Here is a 20,489-nt window from a genome sequence, read left to right as displayed (position 1 = left end):
GATAGAAACATACCCCAAGCGACTCACAGCTGTAATCGCAGCAAAAGGTGGCGCTACAAAGTATTAACTTAAGGGGGCTGAATAATTTTGCACGCCCAATTATTCCGTTTTTGATTTGTTAAAAAAGTTTGAAATATCCAATAAATGTCGTTCCACTTCATGATTGTGTCCCACTTGTTGCTGATTCTTCACAAAAAAATACAGTTTTATATCTTTATGTTTGAAGCCTGAAATGTGGCAAAAGGTCGCAAAGTTCAAGGGGGCCGAATACTTTCGCAAGGCACTGTACATTCATGTATTATTTTCTTTAAACAATGTATTATTGGCTTGCTAGCTAGCTAGCTGGCTACAGTATGCCACTTTGTAGGCTAACTCAACTGAGCTGCTAGCTAGTTTAGCTGTTTAGCTAAGTGAATTAAATGTCACACAGTCTCCAAAGGTATTTGTAGAAAACAGCCATGGAAGAGGGTGAAATTGCAGCCCTAGCTGTCAGTAAAGGGAGAGTCTAGGCTACTGGATAGCCTCGGCAGGTAATTTTGTGGGGTGACATTATTAAAATATTATCGAGTTCCGGTCCCTAGAAGGGAAAACTTTGAGGACAGAGATATAATAGCAACATAATATTCAGTGCTGCCTAATTTGAGCAAAATGAAGCCTGCTGCTTTGATGTTTTCTGTCCTCAGATATGGAACGCTGTGAAAGCCTGTTTGCAGATGAAGAGAGAGGTCCCAATGAATGTTTCAAGAGACTAAGGGCATATCTTATGTGCCATTGGTTATATGTGTAGGCCTACCTATGTTAGCAAATATTGTATAGAAAAATATAGTTAAACATCACACACAATGTATAAACCTATTACAACCCTGCTGGTGGTTGGCTGGGTGTGCAAGGTTCTGTTTCAGCCCAGCAATAACACACCTGAATCAATCTAATGAGTTGTGTGCTCATAGTGTGCTACTACTGGGCTGGAATAGAAGTCTGCTCACCCAGTAGATCAGGGATCAGTGGAGCAAAGTTGTTTTTGTTCACATGAAATTATGCTTTAGTAATAATAGGCTACTTGTTACTACTCAATTATCTACATCTGAGTTAAAATTTTGTACATTTTTGCAGACACTCTTATCCAGAGCGACTCACAGGAGCAATTAGGGTTAAGTGCCTTGCTCAAGGGCACATCAACAGTGATGTGATAAAGGGTTGATTATTTGAAGTGAAGTGTTTAAACTTGTTTTAACTAAAATTCAAAATGAACTAGTGTCAAGGTTGATTGATCACATATCACAATCCTGCAGTAAAGAAAGGAAGGGGTTCTGTCTGTAATGTGCCTGTGTTTCTGTGTTGTTTTCTCAAATCAACATTTCCTTTTCTTCTAGTTGTAAGATCTCCAATGTGTTTTATTTGATTGTGACTCTCTCAGTATATGAGCGATGTGAATCCATTTAGCAGCTTATCATATGGCATGCATCACCAATGCCGCCATAGGCCTACAGTATGATTGCATTCTGAAGCAGATAATAGCTAAATCCACACATTGTTTACATGTTCTCAATTTAAAATGATATCAGTAGACAATGTATATGAGGCAAACCGTATACCAGATTTTGTACATGCCTTTTAAGTGCTGACATATCAAATTGTTTTGTGCAAATCCAACCATGGTAATTTACAGTATGAAAATAAGGAGATGACATTTATGCTATAGGAGGTGATCATTACAGGTAACATTTAGGCTATGGGAGATGATCATTACGGGTAACATTTAGGCTACGGGAGATGATCATTACAGGTAACATTTAGGCTACGGGAGATGATCATAACAGGTAACATTTAGGCTACGGGAGATGATCATTACAGGCAACATTTAGGCTACGGGAGATGATCATTACAGGCAACATTTAGGCTATGGGAGATGATCATTACAGGCAACATTTAGACTACGGGAGATGATCATTACAGGCAACATTTAGGCTACGGGAGATGATCATTACAGGCAACATTTAGGCTATGGGAGATGATCATTACAGGCAACATTTAGACTACGGGAGATGATCATTACAGGCAACATTTAGGCTATGGGAGATGATCATTACAGGCAACATTTAGGCTACGGGAGATGATCATTACAGGCATTAACATTTTACCAGGTTCATTTTATTTGATTCATTTTAGTAATATTGCTTGCAGAATTATTGTAGTTGTTCCCATAGAGCAACAACTGTATCTCTATGTATCACTGACCCTTGATAAGATAACAACTGGGCTAACATAGCTAACCTTTTAGGTCAATAATATGCTGTTTTTTATGAACATGTTCTCTTTATAATCGTGAGAGACATTTAACTAGCTAGTAGTTAGCTAGTTAGTTATACTGTACCTAGGTAGTTTACAAGGTTAGCTGACTTTTCAAAAAATAAACTTCATAGTGGCTAGCTACTTCTTGTCCCTCATGCTACAGTATCCTTTAGCCAAATAGCCACTTCAGAAATGTCTAAATATAGATATGGCCAGCATTGTAGACCATTTCTCCCCTCTTGCTTTAGCTCATCTTGAAATGACAGAAATGCTGAGAACTTATTTTGTCACCAGTGCTCGTTTTGTTGACCTGTTTAGTCCTCACTCTTGCTCCTACGGTACTAATCTGGTGAACACCTTTGGAGCTCCGCTTAAGCAAGGCATTTGTCTGATTTGACACGTTGCGAGGCATCACTGATTTACACCGGGTTCCGACCCCTCTTTAGTTGATTTCTGCATTGGAACTTCCCCAGGCTTCCCATCTAGGAAAGCCTGGTTTGCGACGAGCCTACCCTACAATTGACACGTGTTACATTCATCCCCACTGTCCCCTGTGCAATCACACCGAATTGCGGAGTGGTAAAGTACTTAACCATGCCTCTGTTAAATACTCTGGGTTTAAAATGGTGCAGTTCGCACATATTTAGGAGTTGAGAAATAAATAAAGTAGGAATGGAAAGCTGGGAACCCCCTCTTTTTAACAAAGGCCGTTAAAACTGCTATTTTCCCCAGGATTGGATTACGAATTGTTGTGCATTGCCTGCTTGTCAGAATGCATGTTTCCCTCCCTATGGCACTCACAACTTGAGATAAATATTTCTCTCATAGAACACACTACAAGCCGACTAGGTAAATGGATAAACTATTCTACTATGGGGTTGTCTTTCTATTCATTACTCTTTTTGTTTGCAGAGGAAAAGTTATTGTGGACTGTTCTAGCATCTTCAAAGTGTGCCTCGGTAGAAATATATTTTCATGTTCCATATTTATTTGCCGTGGCGGCAAAGATTTTGCTAATAGTCAGTCCCTCCAGGATTTCGCACATTTTTTCTGTGATTTCTGCAGCCCAAAATGCTTGATTTTGCGACATGCTCGTTAGCTGTTATTTTTGTTGGAAAATTAGATTGATTTCTGTTCACTGTACTGCCTGTCAGCCATCAACAATCACCCATAATCTTCGTACATGAATACGGTGACAGGACAGGGGGAAAAAACTTTGTTGACTTGTGGTTGGATTGGGCCATTTTCCACGGTAACAGTGCAGTAATTGGTAAAAATTGCAAACCTGCTTTTGATTGGACCCTTTTATGCGCTAAATGTCCAGGGATTTGTCAAAATTGCAAGCTCTCGAATAATATGCGCTGATTGGTTGATTTTGCATTGAATAATGTGATCGCTGAATCCTGGAGGGACTGAATAGTGCAGCAACACAACTAAATGACTGCAGCGGAAACACTGTACTAAACTTAATTTTTAAAGACCTGCTCCGGAACTTTGGCGACTACTAAGTAGGCCCAAAATGTGTGTAGTCATTGGGTTATAATACTATATACCAGTGTGACAGTTGTACTAAACTCCTAAGGCATAAAAGTTATAATATAATCAAAAGTTATTAAATAATCATTCATTAAATGACAACTGAACAGGTAAAGAGGTATGCTTGATAACCTATGCAGAAAATACATATAATTAGGCATAATGATTATGGCTATAGATTGCAGGAAAAAATCCATCTTTAAGTACTTCGTGCCCCCTCTAAAATAATGGGTGCATGATGCCCCTGTATGAAAGTGCCCTTATTTGCATCTACAGTATGTCATGCAATGTGTTTGTAACCACAGTAAAATATGAAAAGGGTTTTGAATAAAGAAATCCAACCTTGAAGATTCAAATGTAATAATAACTACAGGACTACACCACTGAATATACCCAAGCATTCAATTATTTGTTTGTGCTGTCAGACACTGTGACTGACAGCTTTTTGTTTAGATTTTCAAAGCAAATTATTGTAAGTATAAACAGTAATAATGTAATAAGCTAAAGAAGTGGCATCCTTTTCATTTTTGAATAGTTCATGTTTTGTTCAGGTGACACATTTTTGTTCCGGTGACACATTTTTGCTAACATCGTCACGCTCAGCTTTTATGTGAAAAGAACAGAAGCATAATCATCCAGGAAGAGAGGCAGAGATGGATGCAATGATAAGCATGGAGAGTGCTATGACTATTATACATAATAAAGAGCCACTACACAGTGTACTTTACCTCCAGCACGAAGAGTGGCTCTGTTCTGCTCTGCGATGGGATTTGAGGTTTATGACAACAGTCAATAGCATTCCCCAAGGCTTTCCTCCTCCTAAGTGCATGAGTAGTTTTCTCGATGGATTGAGTGTGTTAACTTAATTTGGCTATCATTTGTATTTTCATGTGCATTACATCCCATCCTCTCCTTATTACTCTGGCTGCTGTAGTACGGCTTCATAAGAAAATACCGGCCGTTTATCAACTGCCAAAGATGTAATAAAGTACGATCTCATCTTAATTTGAGTAAACAGTCGCCTGACACGCCTCACTCCTCACTCTCCCACTTCTCCCTGTCTCTATGTATGCGTCTCTCTTTCTCTTCCTGTCTGTCTGTTTCTCCTTTTTTCTCTATGTATGCGTCTCTCTTTCTCTTCCTGTCTGTCTGTTTCTCCTTTTTTCTCCTCTCACTCCCTCTCCTGCCTTTTCTCTCTCCACCCCTTCTTCTCTCTCTCTTTCTCTGTTTCTCCATCTACTGCCCTCTTGTTGTAAACCACCCTTCCTCCACTGTGTCTCATGTGTCATTGGGCTCCTGTGGTCTGACTCTAGGCTGACTCTCTGTCCAGCTGTAGGGAGAGATGTTGTGGGAATGCAGATATGGTACCTGCTTTGTCTGGATAGTCAGTTAGTGTGTGTAGTGCATGGTAGTGTGAGCCTGTCACACTAGGTGTGTGTGTACTGCTCTGTTACTGTTACGGCTTAATCTGACTGACTGCTCGCCGTCTTTCTCTTCATCTTCACAGACGCTGTATTCTGCTGCCGCCATGTCAACCCTGGCACCACCCTTCTTCCTGCTGTTCTGGCTCCTCCGATTGGCCAGCACTGCGTTTCCGGAGGAACCGGGGCCTCTGAACTTTATCTCCATTGAAGGTAATACCTCTCTCTCATACTCAGCATGTATGGGTTTATTCTCACTCACAGGGTGTACAGCAGGGCTCCCCAACTGGTGGCGGTTTTCTTTGGCCCCAAAAGTTTTCTGAGCCAAAAATATTATTTGTGTATATATATTTTTTGTTTTGTATTTTCATTGTTGGACATAAAAGACTGTAAAAACACCAGGAAATCAGGTCAAAGAGAGTCAGGGCCTCACACGGAAGGTGTGGAGTAGTGTAAGGGTGTAGGTTATGGAAGTAGGGTTAGAGTCTCCCACGCAGGGTGTAGCTTGTAAGAGCGAGGTCAGGGCTGACATGCATGGGTTGAGGAGTAGGGCAGTCAGTGAGTTGTGTGGGTGTGAGGTCAGAGTCGGGATTGAGGTCAGACTGCTCCCACAGACGGCCAGACTCTGAGCCTCCTCCAGACCAGAACAGAGCTGACTATGATTGATCACAGCTCAATAGTGTCTTCCAAACACCTCCCAGCTGAATTCAGACCATTCTCAGGCTATCAATGCTAATACGTAGGACCAGAAGGGTCTCTGAAGTCCTGCGTGATTAGGGCAGATAGTGGGCCTCAGTCTATGCGGCCCACTAATCTACCTATCACAGATGGGTAGATTAGTGGGCCGCATAGACTGAGAGATATGGACAGAATAGTTTTGCACAGATATGGACAGAATAGATATGGACAGAATAGTGGGAGGACAGGACACAGAAGAAGGAGAAGGATAGGTTTTTCTTTACTCAGTCTCATATAGAGGCAGCAGTCTAGGCCTTTATCTGGGATGGGTAGATAGGAACAGAGATGAACTGAATAGTGGAAGGACACAGAAGTAGGAGGCGGCCAATGAGAGATGGCAGATTCTGTCTCCCATGGTAACCCAGCTGATGTATGGATCTCCCTCCCCTGTGTCCTCCCTCAACCCCCCCCCCCCCCCCCCCCCGAGAACTACTATCATGATAGGAGGATGATGTAACTCTCTCTTTTCTCTCTCATCCCTCTCCCTTCCCCTCTCTCTCGCTCTCGCTCTAAACAGTGGTTCACCGGTACCCAGTGTTTCTGGGTCGGCCACATCGTTCATCCCTGAGACAGGAGCCACTGCATATTCAGAGAGTCCTCAAGGTGAACCGGACCCTCTACATTGGAGCCAGGTATGTTTCTGCCACAAGCAACCAAATGTATTCAGCCATCTTTTATAACCCTGCATTGTCTGTGTATCCTCAGTCACATATTCAAGTAAATGCAGTAATCTGTGGTGGGTGGGGTCAGACCAGAGGTCACACAGGTTGAGGAAGTCATGTTGTCTGCCCTCTAACAATAAAATGCTAATTAATTACTTAAAAATGCTAATTTCATTACTTAAAAATCATACAATGTGATTTTCTGGATTTTTGTTTTAGATTCCGTCTCTCACATTTGAAGTGTACCTATGGTACAATTACAGACCTCTACATGCTTTGTAAGTAGGAAAACCTGCAAAATCGGCAGTGTATCAAATACTTGTTCTCCCCACTGTATGTCCATGTAGGGCAGACATATGGTGGTGGTTACAGCAGAGGAGGTAGCTAGGCCATAGCATCCCCAATTAGAAGCCCCATACTGGGTCATGAAATGACCCGATCTATGGCCTTTGGCGTTTCTCTAACCTCAAATCCAGAGGCCTAATAATAAATATGTAAATTCCTGCAGCATTTGGCTCCAGACACTCTGGCTACACAGCCTAATAATAAAACCTAAAGCCAAAATACGGGAGGGCTATAGTCACTGCTACCTGTCTGACTGCAGGTTAGTGATAAAACGCAACCACATCCAGGGGACACTTTGACACATCTTTTAGTACCGCTGTTACAGGATAGAAAAGGTAAACTAATACCTATGTCTCAGTGAACCGGATGATGTTGAAATCCAATAGCTTGATGGGACGAGAACGCTACCGTTGTAACAACGGTGTATATTTATATATTTTTACATAAGTAGTGGTTAATGGCAGTCTTCGCAGTCCCCGACAGAAAGTGATCTGATTGGAAAGCAGGGGATTTATTTTGCTGGACTGTGTGTGTGTGTGTGTGTGTGTGTGTGTGTGTGTGCGCACCTGTTTCTGTGATCGTGTGTGTGTTGAGCTGGGCAGCCGAGTGCCAAGCAGTGAGAGATTTAAAAGTGCGACGGCGCCTTTGGGGAGTACCTGTGGGGAGGCCTGCTGATTGGTTGAAAGCTGTAGCAGAGTGGCTAGCCTGATAAGAGGCTCCAGTGAGCCCAAATCCTGTCACCATTAGCATAGGTGTTCATACTGCAAGGACTCTTAAAGCCCTGCCCGAGCCCCAAGTACTGGCTGATGACAGATGGAGAGAGAGAGAGAGAGAGAGAGAGAGAGAGAGAGAGAGAGAGAGAGAGAGGAGAGAGAGAGAGAGAGAGAGAGAGAGAGAGAGAGAGAGAGAGAGAGAGAGAGAGAGAGAGAGAGAGAGAGAGAGAGAGAGAGAGAGAGAGAGAGAGAGAGAGAGAGAGAGAGAGAGAGAGAGAGAGAGAGAGAGAGAGAGAGAGAGAGAGAGAGAGTACCCACACCTAGTCTCTCTACTGTATTAGCTAACCACGCTCCAGCGTTTTTCTCTCTGTAATCAGATGTGTGGACTCCCTGAACCTTTCGCACAACTCCAGATCCACTGGACTAATCCACACAAATAAACCAATTGAGCAGTGTTCATCCGGAGAAGAGAGAGGTTACCAAGGAACGTGGCCAAAACATTATTAATTGGTTTGTAATTGTGGCAAACCGTAAGATGATTTTACCATATGCAGCAGGAGGGAGGAAGTAGAATATATCTCTCCATTAGAGGCTGAAGAGTGAGCGTGAGCAGAGCCACTGGCTGTGACCGTGGCCGTGGAGAGACACTGACCTCAGAGGTCACCGGGGGGGGGGGGCTCATCTAGAGCAGTGGTTCATAACCTTTTCTGTAGTGTAGCACACCTTAATGGGATAAAACATTCTGTTGCACACCTAAAATGTCTCTATTAATGTATTTAGTGGTAATGACCTCAATCTTATCTGATCCATACTGCAAATCATCGATTTTCTATGAAAAAGTTTTTTATAGATGAAATACTGTTTATTTGAACTCTTTACATAGTTTGCATAGTCCCTTACTCATGATGATTAATTTGTGTGTACACCTTTTAGAGCATCCTGCAATCTGTGCCAGAAATATAAAAAATGTAGCTCCTGTAAAATAGGTCTTTAGTTTTGAACGTTTTGAGCTAGATACCAGCTAGATACCTGCGGTTTTCTACAAAGCGAGGCTCCGTTTGTTTCTGTTTGTTTTCAGGTTCATCTATTTGTGTTTCGTTCTCTGCAAAGTCAGTGTCTGCCGACTCAGAAAGGCTCAGAGAAGCTCAGTATCTGTACGGCCCAAAAATAACATTATTTTTGTCAATTTTGGACAGTTCACAGGGTTCTTGCCTATAAATACGAGTGGCAATCCACACACATCTGTTAACTCAATTTGCAGGTCTTCAAATACCAGTCAGATGAATTATGAGTGGTTGTCAAGGAGATAGACGGCCTAGCCTGCCTTCTGAACATCCTGCAACATAAACAATGTAAAAATGCAACAGTAAGGCAGAGAGACAGCAGGCCTCAGCTTTGCATCATTCAAACAACCTGATGGAGACAGTCAGATAGGAGAGAGAGCAGAACAATCTTCAGACCTCTTCAAACCACAGCAGCCTTGGCTGCTCACCACACCGACTAGGAGGCCTGTTCACATTTTCATATGTTAATACTGGACAGGGCTGAAGTGCTCTAGATGTGATTATGCCACACAAACTGCTCTACTTGAATGTTTGTAGCCTGCTTAAACTTTGACTCAGCCCAATGAGCGAAGCACAGAGTAAGTGTATAGTAATTCTATCCACACTACTTAGCCATGTCCTGCATTGTGAGGGAGGTAACCTAGGGAGGGAATCATTTAACAAACCTAGAGGAGCCACCAGTGAATAACTCACTAGAGTAGCACTAAGGCTTACCCTATTCCCCTCACCAGGGACACACACACACACACACACACACTCAGAGAGATGCTGCCTTCTGCTGATGAGAGGAGTAAGGCAGAGCAGGATCTAGGAGATAAGATCGATACTGCTGCAATACAAGCTATGGCAGATTTACAGATTAGAACATTCAATGCCTGGTGTCTGAAAGGAGCTCAGCACAGCATGAGCCACCATCTTATTCATGGTAAATACAGGTCCTTCATCAATATGCAACATCAGCTGTTAGCGTCTTCCTTAAGGTTCCTACCCTAACTCAGATTCCAAAGACACTTTCACAGGCACGGCAAGGTTATACAAGAATGATTCATCCATTAGCAGTGAGTGCAGTGTGGGGCAGTGAGTAACGTGAATGCATGGAGATGGTATTATATGATGGGTCCTCTCATTGGCATTGTGTGCTGCTGTGTGGGGGTGGGTTATGAACGCGGGCAAACTGCTTGATTAAATCATCTATTAATTAAATTTCTTCCCAAGTGAGACAGATATGGAGAATTCAGGCCTCCCAGCAAAACCACATTTTGTCAACTCAAATGAGACTAAACAAAACCGGGGGGAAAAAACGAGTTCTTATTATGCAATTCTACATTTTTATTCATCACCCATAGCCTGAAATGCATCACATTACAGAACCACATTATACAGAACTGAATACAATTCTGTTTTATTCAGATTTATTGTAAAATGTTGCATAGATATAGCCCACATATGTCATAGCCTACAGTGTATGAACAGACAAAGATGATGTGGATTCTTACATTTTTTGGATTCAATCGTTATTGTTCTCCAATCATTATTCTGCAGCATGTCCAGAATTGTCCATAGGACAGTAGAGTATTTGTAGAGGCATTATGTGCAAGAGCATGTGGACTGCAGTTGAGTGCCTGTCTAAGACTTAGCTTTGTCTTACTGTTGGCTGACTGCCGTGCTCTTTGTCTGTCAGAGATGACCTTTTCCGCGTGGAGCTGGACAATGTGGCGGGAGACGAGATGTTCTACAGTAAGGTGAGGCCCTGTCCATGCACTCACACCTCTCACACCTCAGACATCTTACAGTACTATCTGACCAGTTTAACTGACATTGTTGGACTGTCTGTCCGTGGCTAACTACTCTGTCCTCTCTGTCTGTCTGTTGTAGAAGAGAACATGGGAGTCCAACAAAAATGACATCAGGACCTGCCGAATGAAGGGCAAGCACGAGGTGGGCTGGGGAATGAATCATTGTGCATGCACACACAGACACACACACACACACAGTTACAGGTTTGCACACATTCACACACGCACACGCACACACACAAACACACACTGAAACATGGCACAGGCCCCACTTTGCCACCTGGAGCAGGGCATTCATGGTGCCAACGGTTTGACTGGCATCCTGATGGTTCTACCTAGCGGAGGGGGCATGACCATGTGTCACCCCAGTGTTACTGCTCACCTAAATCATTACACACTTCACAGGTCCAGCCCTCCCACCCTTTACAAACATGGCCACCCCGCAAAACATTCCAGTTGCGGTGTGTGCCCTCGCAAAATGGAGGGGAGCGGTGAAACCAAGGAGGTGAGCTGAGATGCGGTGAAGAATGAACAGTGAAACAGTCCCCACAGTCAACCCAACCCACGCATGACTACCTCAGCTATCTCTCACACACCCACTCTCTCTCCTCAGACCTTCTCTCTCCCAGCCACCACATAGCGGATCAGTGCCTTCCTGTCTGACTTCAAACACATTATCCCAGCTCACACACCAACCGACCAGAGAATTATTGAAAGGTGTCTGTGTGGGAAAGTGAGGGGAGTGAAGGCAGTCCAGGTTGAGCCCCACCAGGCAGAAAAAATGACTGATTTAACACTGAAAATAATACCTGACATCAAATCTGTGTGAGACACCTCGAGACAAAGGCACAATGGAGAATAGGGAGAGGGAGGTGGAGGAAACAAAGACGGGTATGGGGGAGAGAGGGGGAGTCAGTCCCACCTGCATGCCACAGGCCTGACTGAGAAGGATAAAAGGCCATCCTGGCCCTAGTGACTGTGGAAATGCAGTGAGCCCCTCATCCTGTTCTGTGGCCTGGCCTTCACACACACATACACGCACACATGTACTGTACAGTGAGGTCCAAAATTATTGACACCCTTGATAAAGATGAGCAGAAATTACTGTATAAAATAAACTGAGCTAAAGTCAACACACAATCTTCACATTTTGACACCTTAAAAGGGATTACACTGGATTTTTTTTCTACCAATCTACACAACCTATATATTATATATATATTTTAATTGAAGATGTGTTGATTGCGTATGTCTTCACACCCTGAGTTGACACTTGGTGGAAGCACCTTTAAAAGCTATTAGCATCTGTGAATCTTTTTAAATAAGATTCTACCAACCTTCCAAAGCTCTTAGGGCAACATATATCCATTATTTATGTAAAAATTGCTCAACCTCAGTAAATTTGGTTGGGAATCATTGATGGACACTAATACTCAAATCTTGTCTCTGGTTTTCAAGCAGTGTAAGGGGTGCGTAACTGGTGGCAGCGAAGTCAGACGCAGGAGAGCAGAACTGGGTAATAACCGGAGCAGTTTAATATACATATATATATAACCACCGGCATCCAGAATAATAGACAATGGGTACAAAGCACGTCGCGCACAAGACAACAATGTGCACAAGCACTTACAAGAAACAATACCACACAAAGACATGGGGGGAACAGAGGGTTAAATACACAACACGTAATGAGGGAATGAAAACCAGGTGTGTGGGAAAACAAGACAAAATAAATGGAAAATGAAAAATGGATCGGCGATGGCTAGAAGACCGGTGATGTCGACCACCGAACACCGCCCGAACAAGGAGAGGAACCGACTTCGGCAGGTAGCCTAGTTGTTAGAGCATTGGACTAGTAACTGAAAGGTTGCAAGTTCAAATCCCCGAGCTGACAAGGTACAAATCTGTCATTCTGCCTTTGAACAAGGCAGTTAACCCACTGTTCCTAGGCCGTCGTTGAAAATAAGAATTTGTTCTTAACTGACTTTCCTAGTTAAGTAAAGGTTAAAAAAAGTATTGACAAGCAGATTTAAGTCAGATTGAGACTGGACTATTCAGCTTTTTGGCATTTAAATGTGTGTAATTGTCCCACTATCCCAGGGTTAGGTTTTCAGAACACTACGGTGGGTTTTCCTCTAACTTTTTACCTGGGCCGTGCTCCTTTAATATTTATTTGAATCATGACAAACTCCCCAGTCCCTGCCGGTGACAAGCATGCCCATAACATGATGCTATACCTGAAAATACAGAGAATCAACAACATTGCATTCACTCCATATCACTGGCCTGTATGACAAAATGAAAAGAAGGAAGCCTGTGTAAAACATAAATTAAAAATTTGCTCCAAATCATACATTCTGTTTGCAACAAGTATTTTAAGTAATACTGTAAGACAAAGAGGGGAAAATAAACCCTCTGTATTGTAGTGGCAGCATTATGTTATTGGTATGCGTCTCACCAACAGGGACTAGGGAGTTTCTCAGGATCAAAATAAATATGAAAGGAGCAAACCCAGGTAAAACATTAGAGAAAAACCTGCCTATGTCTTCTAAAAATCTAACCCTGGGATAGAGTTTTATTTTTCAGTGAGACAATTACACACATTTTAACGATAAAGACACAACAGAATGGCTTTCCAAGAGGTGTTAAGTATTCCTGAGTGGTCCAGTCTCAGTCCTGAAGGTTTGAATATTGCTGTGGGATCAATGACTCAAAACCTAATTTTCTGAGCTTGAGCAGTTTTGACAAAAACAATGGATATACAGTATGTTGCCCAAAGAGTTGTGCTAAGTCTGTAGAATCTTAGCCCGTTTTCACATTGACGATAGCAAAGGGACATTTTCGTGAGGTTCTCGAGAGGCATCGACTCTTGAGAGACAGTACTGTTGTGTAAACTTGCGAAATGATCACATCTCACTCAATGTTGGCCCCTCCCAGCAGGGCAGTGTGAACAGAATTGTCTCATTGAGCGCAACACTCCTACAGTATAAATGGTAATAGCAGAGCAATGTTTTTGAAACAGCTGATATGTACAGACATTTTTCTTATATCTTAGGTTTTTAGCTGAAATTGCATTTTGAAATTGTCGCTGTAGCTGCCACTTGCTGGCTGAGCTGAGCTACAGAAAACTATGGAAGGCCATTCCCGCCTACATTTTTTTTAATGTCGATACTATCTCAAAATGTTGACATATGTAAGTCAACATTTTGAGATATGCAAGTCACACTACGTGAACATTTTGAGATAGTAGATTATACAAATAAAATTAGTTATTTTTTCATTTCTAACACTGTGTGGTGATTTTAGAGGTGCCACCACAGGTCCCAGAGTGGTGTGTGGGGGAGTTGATTTCCTAACCAGGTAAAACTCTGGGAGTGACAGTAATAAATCAGCTGTAAAAAACGGTTTATATGGGCTATGATGGGACCAGATTTGTTCTAATCAGGTCATATGTTGTTTTTTAAAAAACGTTTAAACAAAAGTACTTTGTCCATCTTCCCAACGCTTTTGTGCCAATATTTTTTATTAAACCAAATCAAAAGGGCTGGGGAAAATGCCAACTCGCCACACGTTTGCCGGTGGTCCTGCTGTGCTGAACTCTGCAGCATGGAGCCACACAATGCTACAAATGAAGAAACATAACCTATATGTATGATTTATATGTATCTACAGTGTATATGTATTTTATTTTTGGGAGGGGGGAACGGGCTTCCAACAGCTCAACATCTCAACTCCCCGGTGAATTATAGCCTAGCCACGTTTTCAGTGGCAATTTGATTTTGCCACATGTAGCCTAATGATTTGCATGATATTTATAAACATTAGGTAGGCCTACTGCACTTTTATATTTGTATAAGAGGGTTTATTGTTCGTTTTTGATAGGATAATGTTACTTGATGAAGATATGTTGTTAGCTTTAGCAGTAACTGTGCTTTTGTCTTGGAGCTACAGACGAAAAAAGAATTGTCTGCACATTCTTGTGAATTGTTGCAATAATTACGAGTCTATATGGTAGATAAATTAAGAGTTGCTTTCTTAACATTAGTTAGTAGAATCGTTTTCAATGCTTAGCCTCCTGGCTAGTGGCTACTGTGACATTTACAGTACTTTTGAGCTGCAACGCAAGCATGTCTTTCGGTTCATGACATTCCCGTCACTAATGTGAATTCATTCACAGCTGTAATGGCTGCCAAAGGTGCTTCCACCAGGTATTAACTCTGGGGTATGAAGACATACGCAATCAAGACGTCTTTGTTTTTGGGGGGGTTATTTTCCACTCATGCATTCTCATTTCGACACCAAACCCACCAGAGCTTTATTTTCATGTCACCCAACAAATGTTAATGCTTGGAGTTTGCTAAATAACATTGGCACTCGATTGGAACCGGTGCTTTGTTGAAAATAGAGCTCTTTGGCCATGCATACCAGTGGTGGGTTTGGTGTCGAAATGAGAATGCACGAGCAGAAAATAACCCCACTGTAACCTACTGTAAAATAGGGTGGGGGATTTTTGGTGGTATGGGGATATGTTGCATCCACTGGTCCTGGGGCCCTTGTTACGTTCAACTGCATCATGAACTTAACCCAGTACCAGGATTGTAACGGGATTCTTCTGTTGAAGGAGAGGCGGCCCAAAACGCAGCGTGGTTATTTAGATACATCTTTAATAAGGATGAAAATAGAACAATATACAAGAACCGTGAAAAAACAAAAACAGCCCTATCTGGTGTAACAAAGACAGGAACAATCACCCACAAGAGACCTAAAGAATATGGCTGCCTAAATATGGTTCCCAATCAGAGACAACGATAAACACCTGCCTCTGATTGAGAACCACTCTAGGCAACCATAGACTTACCTAGAGTACTACTCTAACCACAATCCCATAACCCCAGACAAAACAGAGAGAGAGAGAGAGAGAGAGAGAGAGAGAGAGAGAGAGAGAGAGAGAGAGAGAGAGAGAGAGAGAGATCCCTGGCCTCAGCTGGCTCAAGGGCATGGTCAGCCAGTATGCAAACAAAGGGAACGCCATGTAGGCTTTTTAAAGAGCAGTTTTGCATTCTTATGTGCAGCACTTAGTAAGATTGTTTGATCAATATGTTGTTAATACCAACTCTCAGAGGGGGTCTGCATTTCAGTCCTCTGAACAAGACAAGACCAGTCTCACCATGATATGGTTTCACATCTTATTGTATGTTTGTTGTATTGTGTTTCTGCAGATGCCCTAAATACACCAACTCTCCAGCTGAACATGAACATGTTTCTCATTTCCTTAGCAGGCCACATACTACAGTAATTTGGGTTAAGTGTTTTGGTCAAGGAGAGACCACAGTGTACCCGACAGGGAGCTGACCCTGCAACTCTGGGTCAGCCATCAGGTGACCTAACCATTACTGCCACATAGCTGCCTTAGATAGTCTCTGAATCTCACCTCCCCCCTCCTCCCCTTCCTCCTCCTCTTCAGGGGAGATGTTGATGCTGGCCTGTAGTGCATTCACACAGGATTAGCATCAAACAGCCTCTGTGAGATACAAGAGGAGCTTCGGAGAGGCTTAGTACTAACATGCTGAGTAAGAGAGGACGTGGGCAGGAAGCGCCTTTTTACGGGCAAATTTGTGCTAATTTAGCACTGCTGTTAATTTGTCCTCCGTATTCGCCCTCCGCCCCCCACCCTCTCGTGCCCCAGTCACTCTGCCTTACATCAAAGTCAAAGTCAGAATGTTGCCTTGAAATGACAGATCTGCTTCTGATGATCGGAGTCAAGCGTGGATCACCCAAGGATAGGGAAGTGAGAGGAGAGGAGAACAGAGGGGAGGAGGAAAGGAAAGTAGCCTGCTGGAGCGTGGAAAGAGTTCTGTCTCTCTCTGAGCTCTTGGCAGGTCCCAGCAGTGATGGGCCCATTCAAGCATGCTAGGGAAACTTTTGAGGCTTTAGTGAGAAGCTGTGATGGTACGATGTTTCCCCTATATTCATTTAGCTGCGGCGGTCTCAAAATATGATTAAAAAAATCTACAGTACCAGACAAAAGTTTGGACACACCTACTCATTCAAGGGTTTTTCTTTATTGTCCAGACTTTTGACTGGTACTGTACATATATTTATTTTAAATATTTGGGGGGGATGGTAAAACATTGATAAAGTATGTAGAAAATATAATTTAAGTATATATTTTTGAGAACTAACAATCACCAAAATAAAAACTAGATGGTCAGGAAGAATCTAAAATTCCAAAAATGCCATGATTTGGTTTTAATGTTTGAGTCGCTGATAGCATAAGAACACGGCATAAGCCATGACAACAATGTGTAGAATTGCAGGAAACTAGCTTTAAAAATGTATCTCTGCCCAGTGTTGTTCGAGCATTTCTAAACTTGGCTATGGTAATTAGCTCATCCTCAGTTTAGTGACAACATCCTGGTCCAAGGAAGTCCGTTTCATTTAGTGGAATTTCTTAAGTCTCTATGCTTAGTTAATAGTATACTGTAGGTTTATGAAACAAAGAGGAGCCACACTGGGGACATGTGCAATTGTGCAACCAGCTCAACATCAGGAGGATTAGATCAGTGGAAACCAGATGCACTAGGTGGTAGTAATGTAATGCTCTCTGACTGTGGTGGGTTGTTGGAGGGAGTCTTCAGTAGTAATGCTCTCTGACTGTGGTGGGTTGTTGGAGGGAGTCTTCAGTAGTAATGCTCTCTGACTGTGGTGGGTTGTTGGAGGGAGTCTTCAGTAGTAATGCTCTCTGACTGTGGTGGGTTGTTGGAGGGAGTCTTCAGTAGTAATGCTCTCTGACTGTGGTGGGTTGTTGGAGGGAGTCTTCAGTAGTAATGCTCTCTGACTGTGGTGGGTTGTTGGAGGGAGTCTTCAGTAGTAATGCTCTCTGACTGTGGTGGGTTGTTGGAGGGAGTCTTCAGTAGTAATGCTCTCTGACTGTGGTGGGTTGTTGGAGGGAGTCTTCAGTAGTAATGCTCTCTGACTGTGGTGGGTTGTTGGAGGGAGTCTTCAGTAGTAATGCTCTCTGACTGTGGTGGGTTGTTGGAGGGAGTCTTCAGTAGTAATGCTCTCTGACTGTGGTGGGTTGTTGGAGGGAGTCTTCAGTAGTAATGCTCTCTGACTGTGGTGGGTTGTTGGAGGGAGTCTTCAGTAGTAATGCTCTCTGACTGTGGTGGGTTGTTGGAGGGAGTCTTCAGTAGTAATGCTCTCTGACTGTGGTGGGTTGTTGGAGGGAGTCTTCAGTAGTAATGCTCTCTGACTGTGGTGGGTTGTTGGAGGGAGTCTTCAGTAGTAATGCTCTCTGACTGTGGTGGGTTGTTGGAGGGAGTCTTCAGTAGTAATGCTCTCTGACTGTGGTGGGTTGTTGGAGGGAGTCTTCAGTAGTAATGCTCTCTGACTGTGGTGGGTTGTTGGAGGGAGTCTTCAGTAGTAATGCTCTCTGACTGTGGTGGGTTGTTGGAGGGAGTCTTCAGTAGTAATGCTCTCTGACTGTGGTGGGTTGTTGGAGGGAGTCTTCAGTAGTAATGCTCTCTGACTGTGGTGGGTTGTTGGAGGGAGTCTTCAGTAGTAATGCTCTCTGACTGTGGTGGGTTGTTGGAGGGAGTCTTCAGTAGTAATGCTCTCTGACTGTGGTGGGTTGTTGGAGGGAGTCTTCAGTAGTAATGCTCTCTGACTGTGGTGGGTTGTTGGAGGGAGTCTTCAGTAGTAATGCTCTCTGACTGTGGTGGGTTGTTGGAGGGAGTCTTCAGTAGTAATGCTCTCTGACTGTGGTGGGTTGTTGGAGGGAGTCTTCAGTAGTAATGCTCTCTGACTGTGGTGGGTTGTTGGAGGGAGTCTTCAGTAGTAATGCTCTCTGACTGTGGTGGGTTGTTGGAGGGAGTCTTCAGTAGTAATGCTCTCTGACTGTGGTGGGTTGTTGGAGGGAGTCTTCAGTAGTAATGCTCTCTGACTGTGGTGGGTTGTTGGAGGGAGTCTTCAGTAGTAATGCTCTCTGACTGTGGTGGGTTGTTGGAGGGAGTCTTCAGTAGTAATGCTCTCTGACTGTGGTGGGTTGTTGGAGGGAGTCTTCAGTAGTAATGCTCTCTGACTGTGGTGGGTTGTTGGAGGGAGTCTTCAGTAGTAATGCTCTCTGACTGTGGTGGGTTGTTGGAGGGAGTCTTCAGTAGTAATGCTCTCTGACTGTGGTGGGTTGTTGGAGGGAGTCTTCAGTAGTAATGCTCTCTGACTGTGGTGGGTTGTTGGAGGGAGTCTTCAGTAGTAATGCTCTCTGACTGTGGTGGGTTGTTGGAGGGAGTCTTCAGTAGTAATGCTCTCTGACTGTGGTGGGTTGTTGGAGGGAGTCTTCAGTAGTAATGCTCTCTGACTGTGGTGGGTTGTTGGAGGGAGTCTTCAGTAGTAATGCTCTCTGACTGTGGTGGGTTGTTGGAGGGAGTCTTCAGTAGTAATGCTCTCTGACTGTGGTGGGTTGTTGGAGGGAGTCTTCAGTAGTAATGCTCTCTGACTGTGGTGGGTTGTTGGAGGGAGTCTTCAGTAGTAATGCTCTCTGACTGTGGTGGGTTGTTGGAGGGAGTCTTCAGTAGTAATGCTCTCTGACTGTGGTGGGTTGTTGGAGGGAGTCTTCAGTAGTAATGCTCTCTGACTGTGGTGGGTTGTTGGAGGGAGTCTTCAGTAGTAATGCTCTCTGACTGTGGTGGGTTGTTGGAGGGAGTCTTCAGTAGTAATGCTCTCTGACTGTGGTGGGTTGTTGGAGGGAGTCTTCAGTAGTAATGCTCTCTGACTGTGGTGGGTTGTTGGAGGGAGTCTTCAGTAGTAATGCTCTCTGACTGTGGTGGGTTGTTGGAGGGAGTCTTCAGTAGTAATGCTCTCTGACTGTGGTGGGTTGTTGGAGGGAGTCTTCAGTAGTAATGCTCTCTGACTGTGGTGGGTTGTTGGAGGGAGTCTTCAGTAGTAATGCTCTCTGACTGTGGTGGGTGTTGGGGGGGGATATATACGGCTGTGATTATGATCGAAGAGAATTCTTCAGTAGTAATGCTCTCTGACTGGTGAACAGTGGGTTCCTGTATGTTTCTTTCAGGGAGTCTTCAGTAGTAATGCTCTCTGACTGTGGTGGGCTGTTGGAGGGAGTCTTTAGTAGTAATGCTCTCTGACTGTGGTGGGTTGTTGGAGGGAGTCTTCAGTAGTAATGCTCTCTGACTGTGGTGGGTTGTTGGAGGGAGTCTTCAGTAGTAATGCTCTCTGACTGTGGTGGGTTGTTGGAGGGAGTCTTCAGTAGTAATGCTCTCTGACTGTGGTGGGTTGTTGGAGGGAGTCTTCAGTAGTAATGCTCTCTGACTGTGGTGGGTTGTTGGAGGGAGTCTTCAGTAGTAATGCTCTCTGACTGTGGTGGGTTGTTGGAGGGAGTCTTCAGTAGTAATGCTCTCTGACTGTGGTGGGTTGTTGGAGGGAGTCTTCAGTAGTAATGCTCTCTGACTGTGGTGGGTTGTTGGAGGGAGTCTTCAGTAGTAATGCTCTCTGACTGTGGTGGGTTGTTGGAGGGAGTCTTCAGTAGTAATGCTCTCTGACTGTGGTGGGTTGTTGGAGGGAGTCTTCAGTAGTAATGCTCTCTGACTGTGGTGGGTTGTTGGAGGGAGTCTTCAGTAGTAATGCTCTCTGACTGCGGTGGGTTGTGAGCATATGTGTTGTGGTAACAGAGGGTTGTTGTTCCTCTGAGCAAGACCTGGGTCTGACTGAAGATAAAGACTACGGGATGGGTTACAGGCTGGAAATCAGCAGGGAGATGAATGCACTTGTTCAGGTAAACATCTGTATGGGAACGAACCCTCAGTGTGTTCAGTCCCACACACACATCGGACTCAAAGCTCAGAGCCTATGAGCTCTGTTGAACCCTGTGGAAGCACATGCACGCGCACACACACACACACACACACAC

General features: G+C 43.7%; 1 protein-coding gene across 2 annotated transcripts in view; it reads left to right on the top strand.

The window, feature by feature from the left end:
* LOC139409211 (sema domain, transmembrane domain (TM), and cytoplasmic domain, (semaphorin) 6Bb) overlaps nt 1–20,489 on the top strand; it is a 137,682-nt gene that overhangs the window by 65,861 nt on the left and 51,332 nt on the right. For both annotated transcript variants that reach the window (XM_071154045.1, XM_071154046.1), the window contains exons 2-5: nt 5,336–5,462; nt 6,505–6,619; nt 10,453–10,513; nt 10,647–10,709. In XM_071154045.1, coding sequence (XP_071010146.1) covers nt 5,357–5,462; nt 6,505–6,619; nt 10,453–10,513; nt 10,647–10,709 — 345 coding nt within the window. In that variant the 5' untranslated portion in view covers nt 5,336–5,356. The remainder of the gene's footprint in view (nt 1–5,335; nt 5,463–6,504; nt 6,620–10,452; nt 10,514–10,646; nt 10,710–20,489) is intronic.

The sequence above is a fragment of the Oncorhynchus clarkii genome, chromosome 5 (genome assembly GCF_045791955.1).
Source record: "Oncorhynchus clarkii lewisi isolate Uvic-CL-2024 chromosome 5, UVic_Ocla_1.0, whole genome shotgun sequence".
NCBI lineage: Eukaryota > Metazoa > Chordata > Actinopteri > Salmoniformes > Salmonidae > Oncorhynchus > Oncorhynchus clarkii.
Note: the sequence above shows the minus strand (reverse complement) of the source record. Positions and strands in the feature narration are given on the sequence as shown.